The sequence below is a fragment of the Aedes aegypti genome, chromosome 1 (assembly GCF_002204515.2).
Source record: "Aedes aegypti strain LVP_AGWG chromosome 1, AaegL5.0 Primary Assembly, whole genome shotgun sequence".
NCBI classification, from domain to species: domain Eukaryota; kingdom Metazoa; phylum Arthropoda; class Insecta; order Diptera; family Culicidae; genus Aedes; species Aedes aegypti.
In genome coordinates, this window is record NC_035107.1 from 189,844,386 (window position 1) to 189,871,035 (window position 26,650).

General features: G+C 37.3%; 1 protein-coding gene across 6 annotated transcripts in view; it reads right to left on the reverse strand.

Moving 5' to 3' along the window:
* Positions 1-8,814: 8,814 nt before the first annotated feature.
* The window catches only part of LOC5577522 (tubby-related protein 4), a 291,601-nt gene continuing 273,765 nt past the window's right edge, over positions 8,815-26,650 (reverse strand). For 4 of the 6 annotated variants that reach the window (XM_021855544.1, XM_021855537.1, XM_021855529.1 and 1 more), the window contains exons 6-14: positions 24,914-25,190; positions 24,559-24,845; positions 24,278-24,502; positions 23,987-24,215; positions 23,791-23,925; positions 23,595-23,731; positions 20,971-23,532; positions 20,714-20,908; positions 8,815-11,266 (exon numbers count right to left, since the gene is read on the reverse strand). In XM_021855544.1, coding sequence (XP_021711236.1) covers positions 11,150-11,266; positions 20,714-20,908; positions 20,971-23,532; positions 23,595-23,731; positions 23,791-23,925; positions 23,987-24,215; positions 24,278-24,502; positions 24,559-24,845; positions 24,914-25,190 — 4,164 coding nt within the window. In that variant the 3' untranslated portion in view covers positions 8,815-11,149. The remainder of the gene's footprint in view (positions 11,267-20,713; positions 20,909-20,970; positions 23,533-23,594; positions 23,732-23,790; positions 23,926-23,986; positions 24,216-24,277; positions 24,503-24,558; positions 24,846-24,913; positions 25,191-26,650) is intronic. The other 2 variants (XM_021855559.1, XM_021855552.1) reach the window with 2 other exon arrangements.

Below are 26,650 nucleotides of genomic sequence, written 5' to 3' on the forward strand. Positions count from 1 at the left end.
CGCGCAGCGCAAACTGTTGCTTTCCTCCGTCGGCAAAAGTGAATCCAACGGGATGAATGGCTCGCTCGCAGTCAACTTCTCCCCGGTGAAAATCGTCCAGAAATCACTGGCAAACCGGGTAACTTGCACTGATTTGCACTTCCCGGGACGCGAAAACAAATCTCCACCTCGTCGCCACTGTAATATCTTGTGGGAGATTGGGTTCTAAACGGTTAATTAACGATTTATGACCGAGACTGTGGTACGGTTATCGATACGTAATGAAATGCGCGTCTGTTCGGGTGTGCAGTCAGAAGATAAACTGTTTCTTTTATTGATACGAATCCACTGCTGTACCAGACAGCCAGTGGTGTAGCTAGGGTGGATGCTACACAGAGGAGTCCGCGACACGTGTAAAGAGGAAACGCTCAGAAGCTGGCAATAGGAATGGGATAACTCCACTAAGGGTAGATGGACCCATCGGTTAATACCAAATGTGTCAGATTGGTATGGAAGAAACCATGGGGAAGTGAACTTCCACCTGACGTAGTTTCTGTCAGGACATGGTTGCTTTAGACAGTACCTGCATAGAATCTCCTGCGTGCCCCTATTGTGCTGGTGTGGAGGAATCAGCGGAGCGGAGCGGAGGATCTGATCTACATTGCACATTCTAGGATCTTTCAACTCACCCCCAGTTTGAAATCTTCTCACCAGCTTGAAATTATATCTCGCGTTTTGTATCATACGGGCGTATCTGTCTGCAGTGATCGATTTCTCCTTATCGACTTTTTCTTTGCAATAGCACTCGAAATTCAATCGATTTTCGGAACATTTTACGATGCAGGAAGACGAAGAACGATAATAGCCAAGTAATTAGTGAAACAGAAAATCGATCAAGAGAAATCGATCACTATAGATACGCCCTTATGATACAGAACGCAAGTATTTTCCTGGAGCATAAATTATTTTAATGAATGGTAACCGTATGGACCGATGCACGAGTTCACTATCTGACGTTTGAGCGGTGCCGTGTTATTTACGTGTCCATAGCGCAGTTGTTAATTACACCTATCGTTTGTCTGGTGAGTTGCACGCTTACTGTCAATGATGATGTCACGCTACACGATAAGTGTTCATCTGCAACAACCAGACAGCTCACCAATCCACCGCGAGGTGGATCGTGCTGAGTTGTTGAGTTGAAGGAGAGCGAAAGAAGGAAGGCACAAAAGTCTGTTTGACAGCTCTGCAGAAAGCGCGTGCGCACGGACAGAGCGCGTGCGCACGGACAGAGCGCGTGCGCACGGACAGAGCGCGTGCGCACGGACAGAGCGCGTGCGCACGGAAAGAGTGCCAGTTCGGCTCGATTTGCAATGATCGGTTATTATTATTATTTTTTCGCTATTGGATATTCTATGGTTTGGTTGATCGATGTTAAAGTTTGTTTTAAAAGCAGCTCCACTTATTTTGAAACATATTGCCGTGTACAATAGTAGACAACACAACTAATTTAATTAAAATAATTTGAAATTATAATTAGTACATATACAAAAGGGGGAGAACGTTTAGGCTGGTTGTGCATTACGATAAAATCTCTTAACATAAGCAATGCTTGTTGTTGGTTCTTGTGGAAGGATCAACATGTTCGGCTTAACGAATCTTATTTTAAATATCGAATAACACCACATGCAGTTGAACAAAAAGGATGTGATTACAATAGACTTTTGATATTTTCAATTCTGAACCACCGAAAAAAAAAATATTGGGAATCAAAATTCTCCTGAGAGGGATGATGGCTCATTCTAATTAATATTGTCGTTCAATTATGGGGATAAATTAAAATTGTTATTGTTCTATACATACTTATTTATTATAATTACCTGTAAATATTGATACAGCACAATTCAAGTATTTAAATATCAAATAGCAAACATAGATATGGTCGGTGTTCAGACAGACTGAACCAAGTGTTTTTTTCAATCGAGTAAGAAAAATGTACCCCAAACATGTGAAACATCAAAATATTATAGATATTTACTGTAATAATGGAACTTATCTATTTGATGATACATTTGTATCAAAATAACATGGAAGATTTAAAATTGATGGAGTTTTTTACGTATCCTTAGAGCTCCAAAATTCATCTAGTCTGGTCTGTCTAAACACCGACCATATGACTCTCAAAAACTCATGAGAATGGTATTTTACTCTTTGAACTGTTATTTAATTTGGATGTGTTTAAAAGATTTATAAATTTAATTTATTATTGATGTTACGAGCTATGTCTGTAGTTAAACTTAATGCTACACAAGAAATATATTTGAATCAAAGTATATTTATATATAAATCATATGAAAAAAAAATGTTCCAGAAAGTACTCTAGAATTCTTTGGGAGCGTCTCCCGGGATTCTTCCTTAAATCATTCATGAATCCTTCAAATCCTCTCTGGGATTGTTTTGCTGAAAATCTTGAGATTATTTCTGAATTTTCTTCCAGATATCGCTTTGGGATTCATCAAAAAAAAAAAAAAACGTTACCATTCCGGTATTACTTCTGAGATTCTTTCGGATATCCCATTGCGATTATTCTGGACATCTTTTTGGATTTTTTTGCAGAACTCTGTATGTGATTTTGCGTGTATCTCCTTAAGGATTACTTTTGAAATCCAGGAAATAAAATTCTTTGAAATTCTTGAAAATTGTTTTCGAAATACTATGGAAGATTTTACCATAAATCCTGATGCAATCCATTTGGATATTTAAAGAGGATTTTATCAAAAAATGTACGACTCTACTAGAAATATTTCGAGAATTCCTCCGAAAATAACTCTAGATTTTTATCCGGAAATACTTCTGGTATTCTTATGAGAATGCCTCTGGTATTCTTCCAAAAATGACTTGAGATGGTTTCGGAAATCTTTCTGAAATTCTTCAAGAAATTCAACTGAGATTTTTATGCCAATATCTTTGAAATTCTCCTGGGACTCTTACAAAAATCCTGTTGGAGTTTTTTTTTTCGGATATCTTTCTATTCTAAATTTTTCAATAAATTTTGCTGGGATTGTGCTGTAAAACCTGCTAAGATTCATCCAAAAATACGACTGTCATTCTTCCGGATATCATTCAAGAATTCCACCGGAAGTTTTCGTGAGATTCAACCGTAAATCGTTCTGGTATTTTTCAGAAATTCCATTGAGATTCTTAAAAATATCCTTCTGAAAAATTTTCTGAGAATTGTTTTGGGATTATAGAAGGATTTCCAGAAGAATTCCAAGGCGATTCGATTCACAGAAACATCACTTCTGTATGAAGGATTATCGTTAATATCTGAAATAATCCCATGAGAATTCTAAATCCAAATTACAGTGATATTCAAAAGAATCCCAGAAGTTATTTCGCCAGAATCCCTGAAAGATGTAAAGGATATTCACAGACATCCAGAAGATTTCATGAATATTTTCCAGAATAATTCCTATGTCCAGATGAACTGCAGAAAGATTCATGGAATAATTTCAAACGGGATTTTCGGAATCATTTGAAAGTAACTTTTAGAAGATCCTCAGAAAAAGAAATCAGTAATCAAAGTAATCGAAAAAATCTCATTATTTCAAGCAATGCTCGTTGGTTCATGTCGAAGGATCAACATGTTCGGCTTAACTAATCTTATTTTAAATATTGAATGACACCACATACAATTAAACTAGTATGTGATTACAATTCTGAATCACCACAAAAAAAATATTTAGAATCATAATCCTTCTGAGAGGGATGATGTGGTGGATGCACATTCTAATTAAAATTGTCGTTCAATTATGGCGATAAATTAAAATTGTTATTGTTCCATAAATACTTGTTTATTATAATTACTTGTAAATATTGATCTCCTGGGATTCTTCCTTAAATCACTTATGAATCTTTCAAAACTTCTCTGGGATTGTTCTGGAAATCTAAAGATGATTTCTGATTTTTCTCTAAGTTCTTCTGGAAATCACAGAATACTTACAGATATCGCTTTTGAACTCATCTAAAAAACATCGTTAGCATTCCGGTACTATACAGTATGGCCCATAAAAAAATGCGAAAATTGTTAGAACGTGAATATAGCATCCACAAGCGTTATTTTCATTGTTTTTGCTAGTAAATGTAATTTCTGATTATTGTAGTATATTCTGACATAACTTCGCTATCCAGGACAATTTTTGTCATATTTTTCTTACTGTCTCAAATAATGTAATAAAGCAAAGAAGTTCAAAGGTTATTTTCGCACAAAACTTGAAACAGCGTCTGATTGTCGTATACTCTGGTGATAAACTTTCCACCTTCAAAAATCACACTTAATTGTTGTAAACTTTAGTTTGTTTGGTATCAGAGGATAGAGGAGTTCTTAGAAAACGTGTCTTTTATGGTCACAATAAAATATTTTGCCAGGGTCATAGTTTTGAGGGCATTTGCGTCTTATAGGTTTGATAAGCCTTTATTTTTTGTTAAAGTTGAATAAAAAATACATATTGAGGCCTATAACAGATTTTTGAGGATGAAATTCGTTCCTTTGGTTAGAGACAACTTATATCAATACTAGCTCATAGGTTTTGAGCAAAATGGAGCCGCTTATCACACTTCTATTAAGGTTCAGTCAAAGCTCTACAAAATGAGCCGTTTTTTCGAAAATATGTTTAAGTCTCCAATGACCCAGGTATGAACAAATTCTATCATTTGATATGGGCGTATGCTGGAGACAAGGCCTGTGAAGAATCTCACGCCATCGTTGATGTTTTAGAAGCTTTCATCACACAGATATTGAACTCGACGTCCGCATGATAAAATTTGAAGGTATGCTTCCAATTCCTCTCTGGAGAGGTGAAAATAACAGATTAAAATCATGTCCAAAGCAAATCACTGAGTCTAAATAGATTAATCAATACAAGTAATGAATAAAATTTATGTTTCATTCACATTTTCTATGTAAAAACTACCATTAAACATGATATGACGATTTTCGCATTTTTTTATGGGCCATACTGTATCTGAGATTCTTTCGGATATCCTTTGTGATTCTTCTGGACATCTTATTGGAATATTTGCATAAATCTGTATGTGAGTTTGCGTTTATCTCCTTAAGGATTACTTTTGAAATCCTGAAAATCAAATTCGAATCGAAATTCTCGAAGATTCTTTCGGAAATTCAATGGAAGATTCTAACAAAAATCCTGATGCAATTCTTCTGGATATTTTTAGAGGATTTTGCCAAAAAATGTACTACGACTCTACTACAAATTCGTCGAGAATTCCTCCGAAAATAACTCTGGCCTTTTCCGGAAATACTTCTGGGATTATTATGAGAATACCTCTGGTATTCTTCCGGAAATCACCTGAGATGCTTTCGGAACCCCTTTAGAATACTTTCGAGGATGCTTCCGAAAATCTTTCTGAAATTATTCTAGAAATGCCACTGAGATTTTTACGTCCATATTCTTGAAATTTGTCTGGGACTCTTCCAAAAATCCTGTAGGAAATCTTCCAGATATCTTTCTAGCATTCTTTCGGGAAGCCTTCTGGGATACTTTCGAAAATCTTTCTGCGGATCCTTCAAATCCTTCTGTTAGGGATTCTTGCAGAAATTCTTCCCGAATTACCTCTAGACTCTGGGAGTTTCCTGAATTTTTCAAGAAAACTGGTATTATTTCGACTATCTCTCTAGGATTCTTTCGGAAATTCTTCTACAATACCCCAGATTTCTTTCTGTTATCCTGCTGGAGGACTTCAAAACATCTTTCAAAGATTCTTCCAGAAATTTCACTGGAATTTTTCAAGAAATTCTGCTGGGATTCTTCCGTAAAACCTGCCGAAATTCATCCGGAAATACGACTGGAATTCTGCTTGAATGATAAGCATTCAAGAATTCCACCGGAAGTTTTTGTGGGATTGAACCGTAAATTGTCCTGGTATTTTGTTTAAATACATTGAGATTCTTAGGGAAAAATATACAGGATTCTTAAAAATATCCTTCTGAAAATTCTTCTGGAAATTGCTTTGGAATTAAAGGAGGATTTCCGGAAGAATCCCAGGTCGATTTACAGAAGAACCACAGAGAAATCACTAAAATATTATCAGGGAGATTTCTAAAGGAATTATTTTAAGGATTCTCGTAAATTCCTGAAACAATCTCAGGAGAATTTCGAATGGATTTTGAATGTTTTTTTACAGTGATATCCAAAAGAATCCCAGAAGTTATTTCGCAAGAACCCCTGAAGATTCAATGAAAAGTCACAGACATCCAGACGATTTCATGAATATTTTCCAGAATAATTACGATGTCCAGAAGAGATCCAGAAAGATTTACGGAATAATTTCAAATGGAATTTCCAGAACCATTTAAAAGTCACTTTCAAAAGATGCTCAGAAAAAGAAATCAGTAATCAAAGAATCTCATAGGTACAGTGACTGTCCGGTAGTTTTCTTGGACGATTTCCATTTGAAGTTAAGATGGATTTTCAGAAAATTCTGCCAAGGATTTAAGAAAATTTTCAAGGAAAATCAATGATAAATCACGAAAAAAATCAAAAACACTTCCTTATGAATTTCCAGAAGAATCACAGAGTTTTTTTTTCTCAAAAAATCTTAGAAAAAAAATCTAAAGAACCACGAAGGAATTTTCGGAATAATTCTGGATATACAAAATTATCTCAGGCAGAAACAATAAAATCAATAGCAATAAATCTGTAAGAATATAAGAAGGATTTCTGTAAGGATATAAAGAGGATTTACAAACAATTACAGAGGAATTTTCGGATGATTTCCATAAATAAAGATTTAAAAAAATCCCCGTCATCTGGAAGATTCTTAGCAGGATTTTCGGAAGTATTCCACAGGGATTTCTGGGAGAATTCCATTGGGATTTACAAAAGAATTCCAGAGGAATTTCCGAAAGAATCCTAAGAATTTGCACGGAAGAAAGTGAAGTGAAATAATAGATTTTTTTGATTATAGTCTCAGGCGTCTTTCCGAGAGTATTCTAGAATAATAGGTATAATCTAAGACATTTTTCGGAAAGAATCTCAAAGGGATTTTGAAGAACTTTCAAAGAGTTTCACGGAAGAAATACTGAAGAATTACGAGGAAAATATCAGAATTTATATAATAATTTCGATTGGATTTCCAGAAGAAATCCCGAGAAATTTTGTGAGAATCCCCGAACCCAGATTTTAAAAATAGATTCCATTACACTGGAAAGCAATCATTAAATCATTTTCGGCAGAATTCCAGAATTTTACGGCAGAATTCCAGAATTTTACAGCAGAATCCTGAAAGGATTTCCATAATAACCCAAGATGGGTTTCTGGGATAGTCCAATAGGAAGTCCCAAGGAGGTTATTGGAAAAATCAGAGCGATCAAAGAAATAACTACATATAATAATTTCAGAAGGGTTTCTGAAAGAATCTCAGTGAATTTTCAAGATGTCCTCTAGCAACACAACTAATATATACTAATATTTACAACTCAATACTTAATAATAAATTGCGTTAAGGTGATTATAGAACAAAGCCACACCTCAAATTTTCAAAAGCACAAGACTTGAGAACCAAACAGCTCTCACCGTTGAAAATTTATCCCATTAGTCACCACCAGCAAGCAAGCAGATTGATTGGTTTTCAACGCAAACTGTTGTCAGATTCTCCAGTCTTGTGCCCTTGTTTGGCTTCGTTTTATAATCACCTTGAGCTGAGTGTACGCCATCCAGTTTGGGGGCGGATTGACGGTATCGAAGTGGATTAAAAACAATTATAGGAGAACGTGTGGAAAATACATATGAACTGCGCAGAATACATCAGACCGATTTAGCATTGCTGCGCACTTCTAAAAGCATTTTATTTTTATTAAAATGTTTGATAATAGTAGAACGACAATGATCATCAGTTGTTTTTCCGCTACTGTTTTTTTAAATCACAATTGTTATTTCTTTCCGTGCACGCGCTCGGGAAATGAATCTGGCCATGGTGCAACAACCGCGCTACATTCGATGAATCCTATGCGACAAAAATTGTCGGCGCTATCCGTCAAATTCGCTCACCAAAGCTATTTTGGTGACTTTAACATCACAGCTCATGACAACAAGTGAATTCGGCACCGCTCAAACGTCAAATTAGTGAACTCGTGCATTGGTCCATTATAGTTTGAATAGGATCACTAGATTAAAATATCCAAAAAATCTTATTCATGAAGTTCATGCAACCTCTAATCAACACTACAAAATACAGCGATCAAATATCTAAAAACATGTCTCCCTGGAAAATGTAATTTAAAGCCCAGAGAAAAAGGTTCCTTATTAGTTTGTCAAAATTAAGGTGAAGATGAATCGAAGCCACACCCCAAATTTTCAAGAGCACAAATTTGGAGAACCAATCATCAATTTGAGCTAAAAACATAATCGATTGGTCACTAGCTGGTGGTGACCAATCGATTAAGCTTTCAGCCCAATCGGGTTTTCGGTTCTCCAGATTCGTGCTCTTGAAAATTTGAGGTTTGGCTTCGATTAATCTTCACCTTAAGGTTTTCCAATTGTCCCAAATCAGAAATATTAAGAATGGAACATAACTAAGAAAAAGATGAAAACCTCTTAAACGAACGCGCTTTTCTCTGCGCATTAAGGTGACGATGCATCGATGTCAAACCTTCTAATTTTCTTATTTTTTTTTTCTTGAAAAGTTTGTTTTTTATGTATTTTGACGAATCAAAGGAGTTATAAAGGGTAAGACTCTTTCAATGTGATGCTTAAGCCTATGTTTCGTTTGGAATTTTCACAATTTACAATTTTATAATAAATCTAAAACCCACATCGCTTATTTTATTCGTTTCGGAACATTCAATGTTTATTTCGTGGCTGCTTTCAATGAATTACACAAAGTTCATTTATTTTTCTCATAAATGGGAGATTTGTTTTCATTGTTTTTAACTAGAGCGCGGGTATGATTTGATTTTGGTTTATTTGGATTTTTCTCAATCAACGTTTGCTTTTATTATACGAAACTGTTGTTCATTTTCTAAACATTCTCTAGCTTCAGGTGTGTTTTTTTTTTGTTTCACAATTTTATTTAGTTTTCCTGGATGTTGCAAAAAAAAAAAAAACGCGATAAAAAAGATTTCTGGCAAAAGTGTTACATTACAAAACGTAGAGTTTTGCATTCACCAAATGAAGCAAATCGTTTGGCGTGTTTTGCAACAATGGTTATACAAAATACGAACGCACGTAAAAAATTCCAGCACATTCGTTCGTTATCGGCATTAGTTTCAATTCGTTTCGTTTTCTTGTTCTCAGCTCAGTAAAAAAGATCTGTACAAAAAGATTTCGCACAAAACTTCACTACGGTTCACATTTTGTCAATCTACCTGCGCAAGTGTGTTTGTTTCTAGCTATTTAATTGTTTTGTTTATGAGTATACTAGCTGTTCGGTTATTCGCAAAAAATGTCTTATTAAGGGTGTACGATTTTGGTTAAAACGGACGTAAGAGCTGTTGTGTAAGCAATTTTATTTTATTTCGGTTTCTCCTATTGGCAAACTATGTTTGTTGAATGTGTCATTACTCAAGTTTCCCAGCTCTGGATGGATTTTGTTCCTAAGCTTTAACATTATCTATGGTTTATTTATAGTTTAGTGGTTGGTGACTAGCAATATTACAAAAGCCTGCTACATGTGTCTTTGAACGGTAACAAAGTTCAATTATAACCCAAGCTGTGGAGCTTCAATGAGAATATTTCGTTGAAACCAGATCGAAATTAAAAGTATTGTTTTAAATATGATAGTCAATATTCGAACACCACCGTTACTGACAGTACTTTCTCAAAAATATTTGGAACATACGTTTCTGAGATGTTTTCAAACCGGGAAATGTCGCTAAATGATACACTTGCTCACACTACTATGGGCCACCTAGTCGCTATTATTAGTCACTCTGTTGCACATGCAATTCAAATGGAAATGGCCCATAATAGTGGATGACCCGTAATAGGGTGACTATTGTGCCTAGTTGAAGGAATCTTCAAAAACTGGTTGATACAGGTTCCAAGTTATTGCTATTCTGCTAGAATTATTAAACAAATATGAGATCAAAAGTCAACGATTAGTTTTTGCGAGAAACAAGGGATTGTTTCTCAAAAACTTGGTTGCTACAAACAGATCTGGTGTTTCAGAAAAATGCTCACTGTAGAAAAATCAAAGGAAAACAAAATCCTTAACGTAGTTGAAAACTTGTATAGTATAACTAGAGGAACGTGTCTATATACGAAGAGGTAACGTGACAAAAATGACTAGAAACAGTTTACAATTGCAATGGCATAAGCAAATAATTAGACTAGATGAAAAGTCGAACATATTTTAAACAGTTTAAACAATCAGCTTCACAAGTATGATAGATAAGCGCTTGTTAGCATATAAAACACACTTCTTCGGTAGTATTATAGTTGAGAAACTTAAGCTACAATTTATTTTCTTCATATTGCACATGAATTACGGCTGCTTGGCAGCAGCATGACAGCTACGACTAGTTTGTTTCTGTCCGACTAATTTGGCGATTCAAGTATTTACATCTGCACCTCATTTCATTCATTCACTATTTTAATCTATAGGCCATGCTTGAATAACTCTAATTGGCTTAGATTCTAAAGGGCATGGATTATAACACCTACGTTCAAATGCTGCAATAATTAGATAATATTTTTTACAATGAATAACTACACTGATGATATGTGAAAAGCTATGATTTTTTTAATGTACGCAACTCCAACATTTCAGCGTTTTAATATTTGTGAGTCATTTGAAACCAATGTTACGAAAGCAGTTGGCATCAAATTTATATTAGCAGCTGTACTTTTACTGAACGAGAATTGCTCTTCTGTATGTTTTGCGAATTACATTGATTACTAAGCTGCCTCACACAACGATCAACACTCATACATCATAGCTGCTAGCAACAGTACCCAACAACCATTCCGCTATTGATAATATGCACCTAGATAATAATTTGAAAAGCAGTGCTATAACAGAGAGTTTCTCAGATAGCGGCACTAAACGTACGATGCTGGCCGTATGCTGTTTTATTTGTTGTGATATGTAAATGATTTTTTGTTTTTCGTCACTTCATGAATGAAACTTTAGGTAGCATATCAGTGAAACAACTTCACTTTAACCGCTGAGTAACGTTCGCTAGAGCGACGGCGAAAGCTTGCAGTGCCGAAAAGGGATATTGGAAATCCAACGTGTACGCATTACCGTCAATCCGACCGAACTGCATGACCTGAGGATTAAAAAATAAGTTTTAATAGATAATATGCAATAGGATGGCTCTAGAGCAATTCTCGCTGAAACCAGGCCGCCATCGGCACCCATCGTTAGAATTCCAATTTTATGTCACTGATCGCTAGTTTTCGATAAAACTTAAGGGTGGTCCTTTCTGTTTTCTCAAATTGGTGGACCCCTCGTACGCCAGCCAGCTAAACAGTTTGCGAAAAAGCCCATTTTTTTTATAAATATAGGGTATTTCTTCACGTGATATGTCTCATATTTCGCTTGGAACACATAACAAACTTAGTGGCATCGTATAGAGAAAGGATATAGCTTTCATTTAAACTCGAAAAAAATTTGGCGGCCATTTTGAATTTGGCCTCCATCTTGAATTTTGTTAGAAAAATCGTTTTTTCACCATTAGCGCACCGCTAGTTTTGAATTCTGAGATCACCATCAGAAAGCTGAGGAAAAATTGCGTAAGATAGGCTACAGAAACTAGGTGAGCAATGGTATTTACCCTATGATATGAACGATTTTCTAAATCATGTTCTACTATTTTGACGTATATGGCGAGTGCAATCAATGCAAACATCATTTTTTTGTACTACAAAGAAACAAGTTTTCAATCGTTGGTGAATTATTTGAGACAGATGAAGAATAGGAGTATTATTTTGAGTGAAAAAATCTGGCGGCCATCTTGGATTTTGACGCCATCTTGTTTTCAAGTAGTAGAATGAGTTTTCACCTTGATAGCACTCAACATGTTGAATTTTAATGCTACCGTTACACTTATTCTTCTTCTTGTTCTTCTTTTTCCTGATGTTACGTCCCTACTGGAACAGAGCCAGCCCTTCAGCTTAACTAGTTTTAAAAACAAATTATCAAATAGGATTTTAACGCTTATTTGCTACCTGAATGATTCTTCTGCATATCTTCGAGTTGTAAAATAGCATTGTTTCTTTCATTCATTTGGTCTAAAACCATTGATAGAAATGAACAATCAGTTGAACAGCTGAGATAAGATAAGAAAAATAGAATTTGATTGTTTTTTTTTAACGAAGGCCTCATAATTTAACATGATGAGCACTGAGATGGTAAGAAATCATTCAACTGCTAAAAGCCAAGATGGCGTCGAAATCCAAGATGGCCGCCAGATTTTACAACCTCGAAATAATACACCTGCGTTTCGGCATTACGTCCACATTAGAACAAAACCTGCTTCTCATCTTTCAATCTCGCTATATTTCACATGCATGTTGGGTGGTACTTAAAACGATACTTCATGGCTCAGAAAATCAAGGATGTTGTTTTTGCTTCAAAATTTAAGATTTCCATTCTGAATTAATGCACTTTTGTCAATGTTTTACGTTAAAACTACAGATATTACCACAAGGCTTACTAATGTCCCGACGCGCAATCTATAAACTTCATTCAATGAACAACAATGCATATGATAAAAAAAAAATTTTGTTTAATACAATCAATGTTTTTGGACGGTTTCCATTTATTGAATTTATTAATTCATTATTACTGAATTTAAAGATATGTCGAAGAATTATTCTGTTGTCAGAAATCGCATTATAAAAGAAAATTCCTGTTTAATAACCTGGATTTATGACAAATAAAGCTGAGAATCTGGCTCGGTTCCAGTAGGGACGTAACGTCAGGAAAATTAATAATGAAAAGAAGAAGAGTATACGTAACCTTTTTTTATTAATAACCTCTAATTTCAACATGCTGAGTGCTATCAAGGTGAAAAATTCATTCTTCTACCTAAAATCAAGATGGCGTCTAATCCAAGATGGCCGCCAGATTGTTTCACTCAAAATAATATTCCTATTCTTCACTCGACTCAAATAAAACACCAAAGGTTGAAAACTTGTTTCTTTGTAGTACAAAAAAAGATGTTTATATTGATTGCACTCGCCATATACGTCAAAATCGTATAACATGATTTCTCGAAAACTTATTCATACAGACTCAAGTCAAAAAGTATACAAACTTACTTTATCGATCCTACGTGTTAAGCAGGCGGAATTCTACACGTACCGCTCTGGACCAACTCAACTTTTCACTTTTAGAACGTTTAATTTTCGGATTTACAAAACGACGAAAGTAACATTTTCAACTTTCGCAACCTAACCACTACTTTCGCCGCCCCGCTGTATGGAGAGACAAAGTGACTTAACCACGAATCAAAACAAAACACTACTTGAGCCGATTTTACACTGGTAGAAAAACGTCGAAAGTAACTGAATGAAACGGCTTATCATTTTCTTATAATTATCTTTGTGGGAAATAATAGAAACTACCTAGTTTTTGAACGTGAGCTGAGTGTATGCAAAATTTGAGCGAAGTACACGGCAAAAAAATGTTAAAAAGGTGATTCATTTTAAAACAGTTTTAGAAGATAGATTGTGATTTTTCCTAATTAATTTTCTCAAAACTGTATAAAAGTTACTTACGTCGATTTGAAAAAGTAATCGAGATTTCGAAAATCGTTCATTTGATAGGGTAAATACCATTGCTCACCTAGTTTCTGTAGCCTATCTTACGCATTTTTTTCTTAACTTTCTGATGGTGATCTCAGAATTCAAAACTAGCGGTGCGCTAATGATGAAAAATCGATTTTTCTAACAAAGTTCAAGATGGCGGCCAAATTCAAAATGGCCGCCAAAACTTTTTTGAGTTTAAATGAAAGCTATATCCTTTCTCTATACGATGTCACTAAATTTGCTATGTGTTCCAAGTGAAATATGAGACATATCCCGTGAAGAAATACCCAAGATTTATCGAAAAATGGGCTTTTTCGCAAACTGTTTAGCTAGCTGGCGTACGAGGGGTCCACCAATTTGAGAAAACAGAAAGGACCACCCTTAAGTTTTATCGAAAACTAGCGATCAGTGACATAAAATTGGAATTCTAACGATGGGTGCCGATGGCGGCCTGGTTTCAGCGAGAATTGCTCTCTACTTTGTATGACAAAGCAGAGCTATATAATTCTTCTCGCTTCTCAGCTAAGTGTTCTATCAAAACTTTGACAGTTACTAACAATGATCAACTTTATTACATTAGATTTGTGCTCTTGAAAATTTGAGGTTTGGCTTCGATTTATCTTCACCTTAAAGGCCCAAACGCAATGATAGCGGAACGGCAACGGAATGCGGAACCGGTTCGCCAGCATGAATCACACCATATCGACTGAGCTGACAACGAATTAAATTGAATCAACACTGAGTCGACAAACTTGTTGTAGTTCATGCTGGCGAACCGGTTCCGCTTTCCGTTGCCGTTCCGCTATCATTGCGTTTGGGCCTTAAGGGAATTGATTAATTAAATGATTGCATTGGAAGGCGATATTCTGTGAGTTTCAAAAAGAATGAAGGAATATCCTTGAGGTGATATTTAACTTTAATTGAATCATCACAGGGCTGGTAGCGGGTCTGGTTTTCTATTTTAATTCGAGTCTTTAAAAAATGCAAAATTAAGATATTAATTGAGCGGTTCCACGCCGTTTCGCAAACCCGATTATTTTTGTATTTTTTGAATCGCCTGAAAATTAGCATACAGATTTTTTATGACCAAAAATGCCATTATGCACTTTCAGACCGCCATTTTGAACATCGCCTTATTTTTGAGAAGAGCGTATCGGAAAATGCATGGCAAATCTTTGAAAAACTGTAACTCGAAAACGGTTTGTCCGATCGATTTGAGATCTTCTACAAAGTTGTAGGTATTGCTTAGGAATATATGGAGAAAAATATGCACGGTAAAAAAAGTTACAGATTATTTTATATTTCAAAAACAAAATTTTAAAATCGATTTTCTCCAGAAACGCAGTTTTTATTTTTTTTTATCTTTGGATATGTTTTAGGGGACAACTTAGGCGGCGTCCATTAATTACGTAACGCTAAAATTGGAAATTTTTGCCCCCCCCCCGTTACGCTTTTTATATGATTTTTTTTAATTTGCGTATGAGCCGTAACACTTGAGCCTACTCCCCTCCATCCCCCTTGAGCGTTACGTAACTTGTGGATGCCGCCTTATGTGATTTATTGCACAATGTTTCAAAATGGAAGAATTATGGACAAAAAAGTTATGATTTTTTAAAGAATTACAGATTTTGAAAAAGGAATCGAAATAGAGGAAAACAATAATTTTGTATGTGATTATTTGAAAGTACAGAAAAATTGCAATCGAAAAGTACTTATGTAACTTATGTAAACGTGACTATTCATCTGATTCTTCAAGAATTTCTTCTCAAATTCCTCAAGAAAGAGCCTCAGGAATTATTCTAGTGCTTGCTAGGATAGATAAAGCACCGTAATCCAATAATTATGCATACGTTATTTATTTCCTTTAGAAACATATGGTTCACATGTATCAACACTGTTTGGCTTACATTGATTTTGCCGGAAAATGGACAGAATATCTATCTTTTGGAAAACTGTTGATGAGAAATTTTGTTCGAGAAAATCGACGTTTTCAAATGGTTACATAACTTAACCGCCTATTCCCCAAATTGTGATTTTCCTATTTTCCGTTTGTCGAATTGTTAAAAACGTTTCGGGTATGGTGGATATATTGTTATTTTTTATTGAAACCAAAATCATTCAGATATTGTTACAAATGGTTGTGGACCTTTCGGGAAACTGTATTGATATAGTTCTTGTTTATGCGGTATGTCGGCAGGCGAGTTCGTATAAAAGTAAGCTAGAGCGGTTGGCCATTGACTTCAATAACATTCAAAAAGACGACTAGCACTGGAAAAATAAAATAATTCAAGTCAATTATTTTACAAGAATATTAACCTACTTACGTTTTAGATTGAGTTTAGTAAAGTCACGTTATAGAATCCTTGCGGTGGCAAATGCATGATGATGCTTTGTGTATTTAATCTACAAATTCTAAATTCGATTCTGAACACACCTCCATCTTAGAATGTTTTAATGATGCCGCTCGTTTCACGCGACGCAGGCACATCACCAAATGAACTCGAAATGTAGCTGTCAGAATGAATTTGGGTAGGTACGTGATTTCACCTGTTACGGGGTGGCTGCGTGAATGCTACGTTTCATTTCATATTCATCGATTGTCCGTTAATTGTTACCTTCGACAGATGAATTCGAGCGAATGAACAGTTCTAGGTGCTTACGTGATATTTTATGTAGTATTGACGTTTGAATTATTTTGAGTGTATATTTCATGTGCTCACTTCGTCACGTCGCAATAAGCCATTTTACGAGACGTTCGAATGACGTTTTCTGGCGGGCCGCTCATTGTTGTTGTTCAAAAAACTAGCCTGATATCTGAATGGCGCTGGTCACATTTTTGTTGGCGATGACGTCCCCGTCTCTTCCAGCACATGGTTCCACTCGGTTTACATGTATTATGTTACCTGTAAATGAAAAATATCTTCTCTGCCTGCTGATTTCAATTTTACATGCGAAAATTAAAAGCTTTGTTACACTGCCACCAGCCCCATTGTTGAATAAGCTCCTTCCAAATGTAGCGCTAGAAGAAACGTAAATAAATCGGCCCGCCAGAAACTTTCAAAGCTGGTAAACAAACGGAAACCATATGATTCGAAACGTCTCATAAAATGGCTTATTACGGAGCTCTCACGAGAGCAATTTTAACATTGTTTTGCTATTGAAATTTCTATCTCATTTTGGAGAATGTGGGGAAGTAAACGTGTTTGATGAGTTAAATCGATATCCTTCCATGATTCCAACAAAATAAATAACAGTCATACCAGATAATGAACTAAAAATATCAAGTTTACGATTCCGTCACAAGTCGTAAAAACGGAAAAAATAAAGAGAGTTTGAAAAAAAGTCTCTGTCACTGTTTCGCCGTACGATGACAGTGAAGGAAGTACCTATCTATGTAAAAGTCGCACGACGTTTTCTATTTACATTGACGATTTCCCGCCCTGTGCCGGACCAATACGAAGCATGAGGACTGAGTTTTATTAAATTGAATTTGCGAGCTGCATTGTCAACATGGCTGCCGAAACGAATGATGGACTACTTAGCCTTAACTTAATATTGATTCGGTGGTCGTCTTGCCCCATAGTGATAAAAAAACGTTATTTTGGAAGATATTCGAGAAGCTTTAAACTAAAACTTTCAAAATTTCTTTTCATTTTCAATGACACAGTGTTATGAGAAGATGTGAAACTAAGATCATGATACTAAATTGGTGGATTTGATAAGCTTTGAACAAAGTAAGATAACACAAAAGCTTAAGGTGGCATACTTGCCTCAAATTCAACTATCAGCAAGAATCCTGAAGAGATCACAGAGGAATTTTATGGTTAACCCTTCTTTTTTGTTCATGGTAGCACAGATGATCCACCGATTTTCGACTACCCAAACCGAATTGGTACGAATATCTCGATTATCATTGGTATATTTTTATATGCTCATTTGTCTCATAAAGTATTGAAATCACCTTAGGTTACATACTATTGAAAAACAAGAAACTAACTATTGATTTACAATGATTTTTTTTTTTCACAATGATTTGGAATAATTTTGCATATTTGCAACAAAATTGGTTCAAGCGCTTATTTCAAAAACGTTGTTTAGCAAATAAATTGTCGAACAAATCTGTGGGAAAAAGGGGTAAATCTTTTAAGGAATTTTTCCTTTTTTATTGTTGAAGGAAACCCTGGAGGAATTTCTAGAAGGAGAAATTTCTTGAAGGATTGGCTGCCTGGAATAATATAGAAGGAATCAAATAATCCGGTATTCTGGTAAATAATATAAGTGTTTTTAAAAACAAGTTGAGTTGGAGTCAGATTTATAGCAAACAGTTGGGTAAATGTTGACGAAAAAGGAAGATGGAGTCATGTTTACCCGATGTGACTCAGTGATACAACTCCGAACCGGTGGAATTTTCCAAAAAATCCACTGATCATCGCAAAACTAAACATCTATACGATTCCATTGGACGAAATACCGTCAAAAATTGTATAAATAGCACCCTTTAGGATTTTCTATTTGCTGGGCGGATACAAGTATTTTTTTTTTCTTAAATTCTTATAAAAATTCCTGAAGGTCGTATCTTTGGAGAACTCCTAAAAACATTCTGAAGATTCCTCTATGAAATAAATGATTAATTCCTTCATAAATTCAGCAATGTTTGGAGGAATTCGTATTCATAAAGCAATCCTTTTAGGAGCATGTGGATGAATTCTTCAACGAGGAATCTACAGAGCATTTTCTAGTTGAATCGCTAGAAGGATTCCTGGTGGATTCGTTAGAAAATTGCAACTGGAAATTATAGAGTTATCCTTGCGAGATTTCTTGCAGAAATTCGGAAAAAAATTATCGGAGCAAAAATGCAGGAATCTTAGGAGGAATCCCTAGGAAAATCCATAATAGATTCCTTGGAATGATTATTGGAGGAATCTGTAGACTGGACTCTTCTGGAGAAATCTTCTTCTTCTTGGCATTACGTCCTCATTGGGACAGAGCCTGCTTCTCAGCTTAGTGTTCAATGATCACTTCCACAGTTATTAATTGAGAGCTTTCTTTGCCAAAGTTGCCATATTCGTATTCGAATATCGTGTAGCAAGTACGATGATACTCTATGCCCAAGTAAGTCAATGAAATTTCCATTACGAAAAGATCCTGGACCGACCGGGAATCGAACCCAGACACCTTCAGCATGGCTTTGCTTTGCAGCCGCGGACTCTAACCACTCGGCTAAGGAAGGCCCATCTGGAGTAATATCGTATGCATAATCCCTAGTTCTATAATCGATCATCTCAAGCATTAATGGAAAGTGAGTAAAATTCAGTTCATTTTGGTGTGTCTCTAAAATTAGATTATTCTATATAATGAGAATAAGGATTATGCAAAAATGACGTCCACAAATTTTCCTAGATTTCAGCTTTGAATAGAATGGAATATGCTAATCTCGGGCTTCCCAAATTATGGATTTGTGTCGCTCCGCTTGTTGCTGGCTCACTTGGTTGTAAAAAAAAAGTAGGGTAGAAGCACCGGTTTGTAGCCATAGGGGATTATACACCGTTTTACATAGCTAATCAACATGAAACCTTTTGTGTTCAGAATTTTAGCTCCCATACATCTAATTTGGCCAGGGCACTCCTAATTTGGCCAGGGCACTCCTAATTTGGCCCCTCTCATAAAAACAAAACGATTGGCTAATTTAGGAACCGAAGATAAATCTCTGGCCGAAACTGGTTCCGTTGGCCTATATTGACCAACGGCATTTTCAATAAAAAAAAAATGGTTTTATCTCAGTTTTGATATTTTATACACATATAATGGATTAAAAGCTTGCATTTGACATATTTGTAGTATAAATACGGCTTCCCATTTCATTTGTATTGACATTTTCTCTTAGGCTGGCCAAACCGGTGCTTTTACCTTGCGACGACAAGAGGTGCCCCGAATCCATATTTTGGGGAGCAAGGGTTCTACTATACTGAAATGAATTTTATTGTGGAAACTATTGAATCCATGGTAAAATTAAGAACTGCACCAACGATTTTCAACCGACTGCATTCATCTGTTAACTCTACCAAAACATAGTCAACATCACTACACAAGAAAATTTCTTTTGTTGATTTAACCAGAGTTGTAGTATTTTTGACTAGGAACATTCTTGATTTGAGAAGTTTAGCATCATACTTTTGACCACACTGTGTTGTACGGTGAGTGTCACGGATTGAAATACAATGCTTTGTAGTGGATGCTACTATGGACATAGTCAAATTTACTGCACTGCTCAGTGATTTTCACCAGATTATAATAAACTTAACAGATTTTGTAGTCGGTTGAAAATAGTTGGTGCAGTTCTTAATTCTACCATGGATTCGGTATATTTGTTTGCGTGTACCAAATTTCTTCTTTCAATCTCACGAATTTCATGTTCTGTCACACATGGCTATCTTAAGCCCCTACATTCGTATTCAATAAGTAAAGCAGTCAGTTTTCATTACAAAAACTTTAGACATTCATGTTTTGATTCACACGACAATCTTATGTTGATACCGTGAATGACGAAATTCATATGGCTACCAAACTCGAGTCATGTGGTTTTCTTATTGCGCAAATATGTAAGTAAAACACACGACCTTGACGTGTGGATTTTTTCCAGTGTATATAATAATCCATTTTACGAGCTGTTTAACTGGTTTAACTGATCGCTAATTTTATGAATGACATTTTGACAGAAGGCGGTGTCGTAGCGTTTGAAAGTAACAGCAATATCATCAGTGTTGTCGTTTCGTAAAATGGACTATGGACATCCCCATGTTTCCAGTATAAATAACTTACTTACAGATAGGGAATCCGTCCTGATTTAGCAGGACATGTCCTGATTTCAGCTTTTTTTAGCTTAAATTGTTTGCACATCTTTTCGAAAATACATGAAATGTCCTGATTTTCTCTACTGATCAGATGGTATCCCTCTTGCTTACCTGTTTGCCACGGAATTCTATCTGGAAATTCTTAGCCGACTCCTGGGTCACTCGTCCACCGAAGTCCAGTTGATACACTTGGCTGTTTTCATTCCACATGGGAGCCTTATTGTGCATAACGAATTCTCGTCTCACTGGAGCCTGCGGCTGAAAGGAACTCGTAATTCCATTTGGCTCAATTTTACCACGTTTTAGCTACAAAACAATATAATAACGGAAATAAGTTTTTCAACCATTTTTGATAGACTAATTCTCACCTTTTGTCGGAGTTGAGCCTTTTGAAACGTTTCCAAGTCACGATACTGCTTGTTGTTGTTACTCCCACTTCCTCCGCTACTGTCGTCTGTCTGGGTCAACAATTGATTTTCATCGTCAGAGCTTTCCGTATGCTGCTTCTTCCGCTGCCTCCGATTCAGTAGCGGTGAATTCAATATATGACGAATAGGCGAAGCACTTTGGTGACGTTTGCTCTTTTTACTCGGAGCAGGTGAAGCCGGTGAACTGCGTGGCAAACGAGAATTCGACGGAGATGAGGGTGGCGTTAGACGGCCTTCGTCAAGATCCCTCAGCCGGCTGATGATGTTTTCAAGGGTGGTCAAAGCTTGCGTGTGAAGCGAAACCGAAGCTTTCTGCTCAACGGGAGTAATTTCCACTGGTTGAAGGGATGGTCCCTCGCCATTGTTGTTTTCTATACTTGGACCAGGACAACTATCGTTGCGACGATGTCGCCGAGGTGATTCGTCTTTTCGTCTGCTTTTTCGACTTTCGCCGTTTTCACTTTTACTTGTTTCGGACTTGCGAGCCATTACTGGAGTGCTGCTTTCACTCTGCAATTTTGACGAGTCGGTTCTATTCAAGGAACGATGTCTTCGACTAAATAGAGGACTGTCGGTAAAGCTTGTAACTATCTCGAAATTTTTCCTAATTTTGGACTTCGGCGTGCTACACGATCCATTAGTATCTCCATTACTATTGTTGTTTTTCTTGTCGTTAGTAGTTTTCGTTCCACTGGTTCCACTAGAGGTATCCTTAAGTACCAATTCTCCGTTATTACTATAAACTGAACTAATGTATTGCTCAAGTATTGATCGCTTGGCTTTGGGGGGAGCTTGTGGAGGTTTCGCGCTTATTATATCTACGTAAATGTGGTTTTGGTGGTCTTCTATACTATTATTTTCTTTGTCTACTCCATTGGAAGTTCCTCCATTCTTTCGGCACTTCACACATACTGTTTCTGTGGAGTTAACAGTCGGAGAAATCGTTTTACATATAGAACAAGATTTTGGCTTCTCCTTCCGATTGAGAATAGGTGTTTTGGAAATAGGTAGAATAGGGCCTGTTACTCCTGGAAATTTCATTGATGGTCTTCGTTTTGTTGATGCTGCGGAGGATGATCCAGTTGGCGCATTCGGACGCATTCGATCGGTCTGATCCGACGAAGAGTATTCAGTTTCATTCTCTGAAAGCTCGTTCACTTTGGGCATCTGCCGGAAAAGATTTATCAGGTCTCGGTTCAAATTGGGCGAATCCTGCAGTATGTCGCACGAGTCTAAACTTTTAGATTTGCAACCTTGGCGCAGTTTTGCTTTCTTCATATCATCAAAATTACGACGGTACTTTTTCTGCCGCTTCTTATCAACCAAAACTAACCGTTTATAAGGAGTTTCTTTACGCATCATCGTAAGTACAGCATCACTAGGGACAATTTCCATATTATCTAGATAGCCTACACTACAGCTACGTGTGATAGACTCTGGAATACCACTCGCCACAACAGGAGTCATTGAAATTACGGTCGGAGTGCGTTTCATGATAGCACCAGATGGGTTACTGCTGCAGTTGCTAGTTCCACTGGTGCTAGGCTCTGGAACAACTGGCGTAGCAGAGGTAGATGGAGTTTCTTCGTCGATGTATTTTAAATTTTGCTTCTTCGGAGTTCCATGCTTACTACCACTACCCGTGGAATGTGACGAGTCTCTACTACTACTATTGTTAGCTTTGGCTTCTATCCGTTCCAAATTGAGATTTAGATTTAATGGTACCGGGTTGACGTGAGACTGATTGTTGGTACGACTATGATCCGAGGACATAATGGCGTTTTTCACCTGAACAACATTGTTAACGTAATCCGTATTACTTGAATAACTCATAAGGGTAGTTTGTCCGGCTGGTGGTCTATCAAAAATAATATCACTAGGAGCTACAGCATTCTTCGGTGACTGTAGCGTTGGAACGGAACCTTCGCAGTACAGTGGAGATATGGCAACACGTGATTGACTACTAGACGCAGATGATGGTCTACTGCATTGGCTAACTAAACTAGAATAACTAATTCCTTGACGGGGAGGATTTGCAACAGTGCGTGACGGTTCTCCATCTGGTCCATCGGTGTCATCTTCATAGGATTCGGCACGAGCTAGAGGGCCAAGATGAGGCAATGGAGGACGACCGTTGGAGGCAGATGCCAGCGAAGAAGGTGTTTGACGACGCGGTCGAGAAGGAAATCGATTTGGACGAGGTGACATAGGGGCTATCGGAGGAGCGGTTTCTACAAGTTTGCGACCACCAGAACCAAAATGAGTTTGATTGTGTTCTTCTTCATCTTCTGAAAATATGTTGGGATTAAAGTTCGGGTCCGGCCCAGTTGGGAAATCATCCCGAAGTTCAGTAATAACTAAGGTCATTTGGCGTGGTTGTAGGTGAAGTAAAGACGTTTTATAAGTAACTTGACCAAGATTTGCCGGAAGTGTTTTTGCTAAACCGTGAATTTTAAACTTAGTTCCCCAGATATTTGACGTGACTTCCACCAGTTTGACATGCTGTAAAATAAGATAAATCATGTAAGAATGACTTTAAACTATTATATGATATAAGAACAAACCTCTGGTAATGTATCCAGGTATGCCAATTCCTCGTTATTCTCAGTAGAATCAGAGTTTTGATTAGGAGAGCGATCGCTATTACTCGGTTGTCGCTTTTTAGTTCGTGCTTTTCGTTTTCTGGACAATCGAGGCGAACCTGCAATGACAGACAATGTTAGCAATACATTTTTTCGAACATCGAATGATAATACTCACGACAACCTTCTTCTATATCACTTTCCGAACTGTCTGATCTTCCGGTGGTCCCACTCGTCGAATGACTGGACGCTGATGAACTTTTTGAAGTTGTGATCGTTGAATCTGATGAGTAGGTGACGTAAGAGGATATTTCTGTAAGTGAAAAATGGGATCGCATCTTCCATGTTCTGTTCGCCTTATAACGTGTACTTACCATCGATCTGTGGATCAAATATCACAAATTCCGGCCGGATTTTCGACGTCCTTTTGCCTTTGAGAAGCGGAACTAAACCTCCAAGAAATTCCAGGTACAATGTGTAACAAGTACCAGAACTTTGATTTGCGTCTTCATCATGTCGGATCATCGTACAATGTAACCGGGTCGAACACACTGGTGGTCGAGACACAAATTCTCGTAAATATTTCAGATCCGGAACACAGCACTAAATAAGTAAAATATTGATTAAATCTTTTTAGCATATTTCTCACGTTGAAGCTAACTAACCCGAATGGTTTGGGCGAAAAGATTGCCAATCAGTGCTTTGATTCGACCTGGTAGTGGTAATTTGGGCAGCATGGCTTCTGAAGTTAGCGAAGATTGTACTTGTAGTCGACAAAACAATTGCAAAGATGCAACCCTTCGCGACACCCATGCGATGTGAACCTGTGTTCCCGTAGCAATAAATATTCGTTTGTCGTTGTGACCCCACGTTAGGGCAGATACTGGAGTCTAAAATAAATGTTTATTAGTTTTAGCACTCTTTATGATTAATTTATCAAGTATACCGTAGTGCAAGGTATTTTAGCTGTGTATAGTAGATTTCCTGATTCTGTGTAAAACTTCAGAAGATTATTGTACACTGGCATTGCAGGTGTTTCAGTCGTTTCCGATTCAGCGGCTATTTCACTACCAGCCACAGCCAATAACTCACGCGAATTACTCCACTCCATCACAAAGCCTAGATTTCCGTTCATTTCCGTATGTATGTGACAAGGCGAAACATCATCGAAAGACTTCAGTAAGTAAATGTATCCATTCTGGAAGCTTACTGCTAACACAAAAGAGCGTTTGGCTAAAACAAAAGATAAAATCTTATTAGTATGACCTAATTTATAAGTGCATGTTTTCGACAAAACTTACAAGCATTTGTAACTCCTGGTTCCGTGTCTTCACCTTCCTCCATTTTGAACTTTTCGCATGACCATGCCATTGCAGTGATTCCGGTATCCGAACCAAGCTGAACCTGTGAAACCATCGCCCCGTGCACGTCCATCACAATTATCTGGCCCTGCGTTGTGCCAAAATACACCTGCTGATCGTCTGGCGTCCAGATTCCGCACGTGATAGTAGCATCCAGGTTCAGCATTGATGACCAGTACCGTTGTCCAGCGACGGAGCCAACCAACACGAAACCATCCTGGGAATAGAAATGAAGTTTTTTTGTAGTACCAATAAACAGGAAATCACGCTAATGTTAAAAAAATGTGTTTAGAATTATTGCTTTATTGGTGGAACTAGCTCACTCAAGCAGAAAGTTCCCCGACAAAGGGATGTTTTCCAAAACCGATAACGTTACGCGTTATTATTCGCGGGTGGCCTGTGAGTATCGGAGTCAGAACAGTTCCGGTTCACTAGCTCTCGACGATACAATTCAACCGGGTAACACGCTACGCACTACTCCGGTTTACAGGCATCCTGATTGTCTACTTCGCTATCTATTCGGAGTGAAACTGGCTTATTACGATGGAAGCACTCCCTAACACGGTAACGCATTGCTTTTTGGATAGATGCCGAAGATAGTCCTTCGATTCCGGCAGAGGATATGTTACCTATGTTACGGTTCTACGTGACTCTAGCCCTACTCGTCGTATTTTTTGACGATAAGCCTTGCTTATTTCGATCGTGGTCTGACGCCTTCTGGAATTCTCGTCAATTTTACTGCAACGATGAAAGGTTTCGCATTATCACTCAGCCCTGCTTTCCTCGTGCCACCTGTTTTCTTTTCTACCTAGGATTGGATATGAACATATAAGTATTTTGTTCCATAGAGTATTTCGCTAAGTCCTTTCACAAATCTTTGCAATCAATACATCCTGAAGCACCTATGACTTGAAAGGAACACACGTCTTCTTCGATAAAGACTCCCATCAGAGCTGTAGCAGTATACGATAAACAGGCTCTCATGATGAGCGGCAAATCATGATTGTTACAGAGAGCTATAAGTGAAAGCTTCTCTCAATTTTCTCAGGATTCAATCCGTGTTCTCTACATGATCCCAACTCGCATTGTCATCGGTCAGAACGCATTGTTCAACGTTGAAGAGTTCCACTTGGATTCGCGATGAATACTATCGATGACTGCTTCGCGGATTGCCAAGGTTTGACATGTAGTAGTGACAATACTGCGTTCGTTGCCCTCGGTAACCTCTCGCCGAGCGATGTCACGAACACATGCGCAAATTTGCTGGTTTAAAATACTGCCATTTGATTTTGCTGGGAACAGCTGATCTATGTTTATATTTTCCACCAGCAATTTTTAAGCAGTGTTGGTGACATGTACCGTGTATGTACACGAGCGCAGAAACCACTATGCTTCAACTTTTGCTTTTCGTTCGTCTCGTACGCCAAGACTTAGCTCTCGAAGGACCTCGCACTCTCCAGGACCTGGCACAGGACGCTGCCATAGTAAACGCGTCATGCGAAGCGTGAGCGTGTGCGAGCAAACGAAGCAGAATATCGAAAATAGGAAATCCTTTGATCGCAACGCTTTTGCGCACGCTCACGCGTTACAAGGACCGCACTAACAGATAGCCGAGGGTGCGTTTTCAGTGTAACAATGCGGCAATGACCACTTAGCTGACGCTATTTAAGGCTCAAG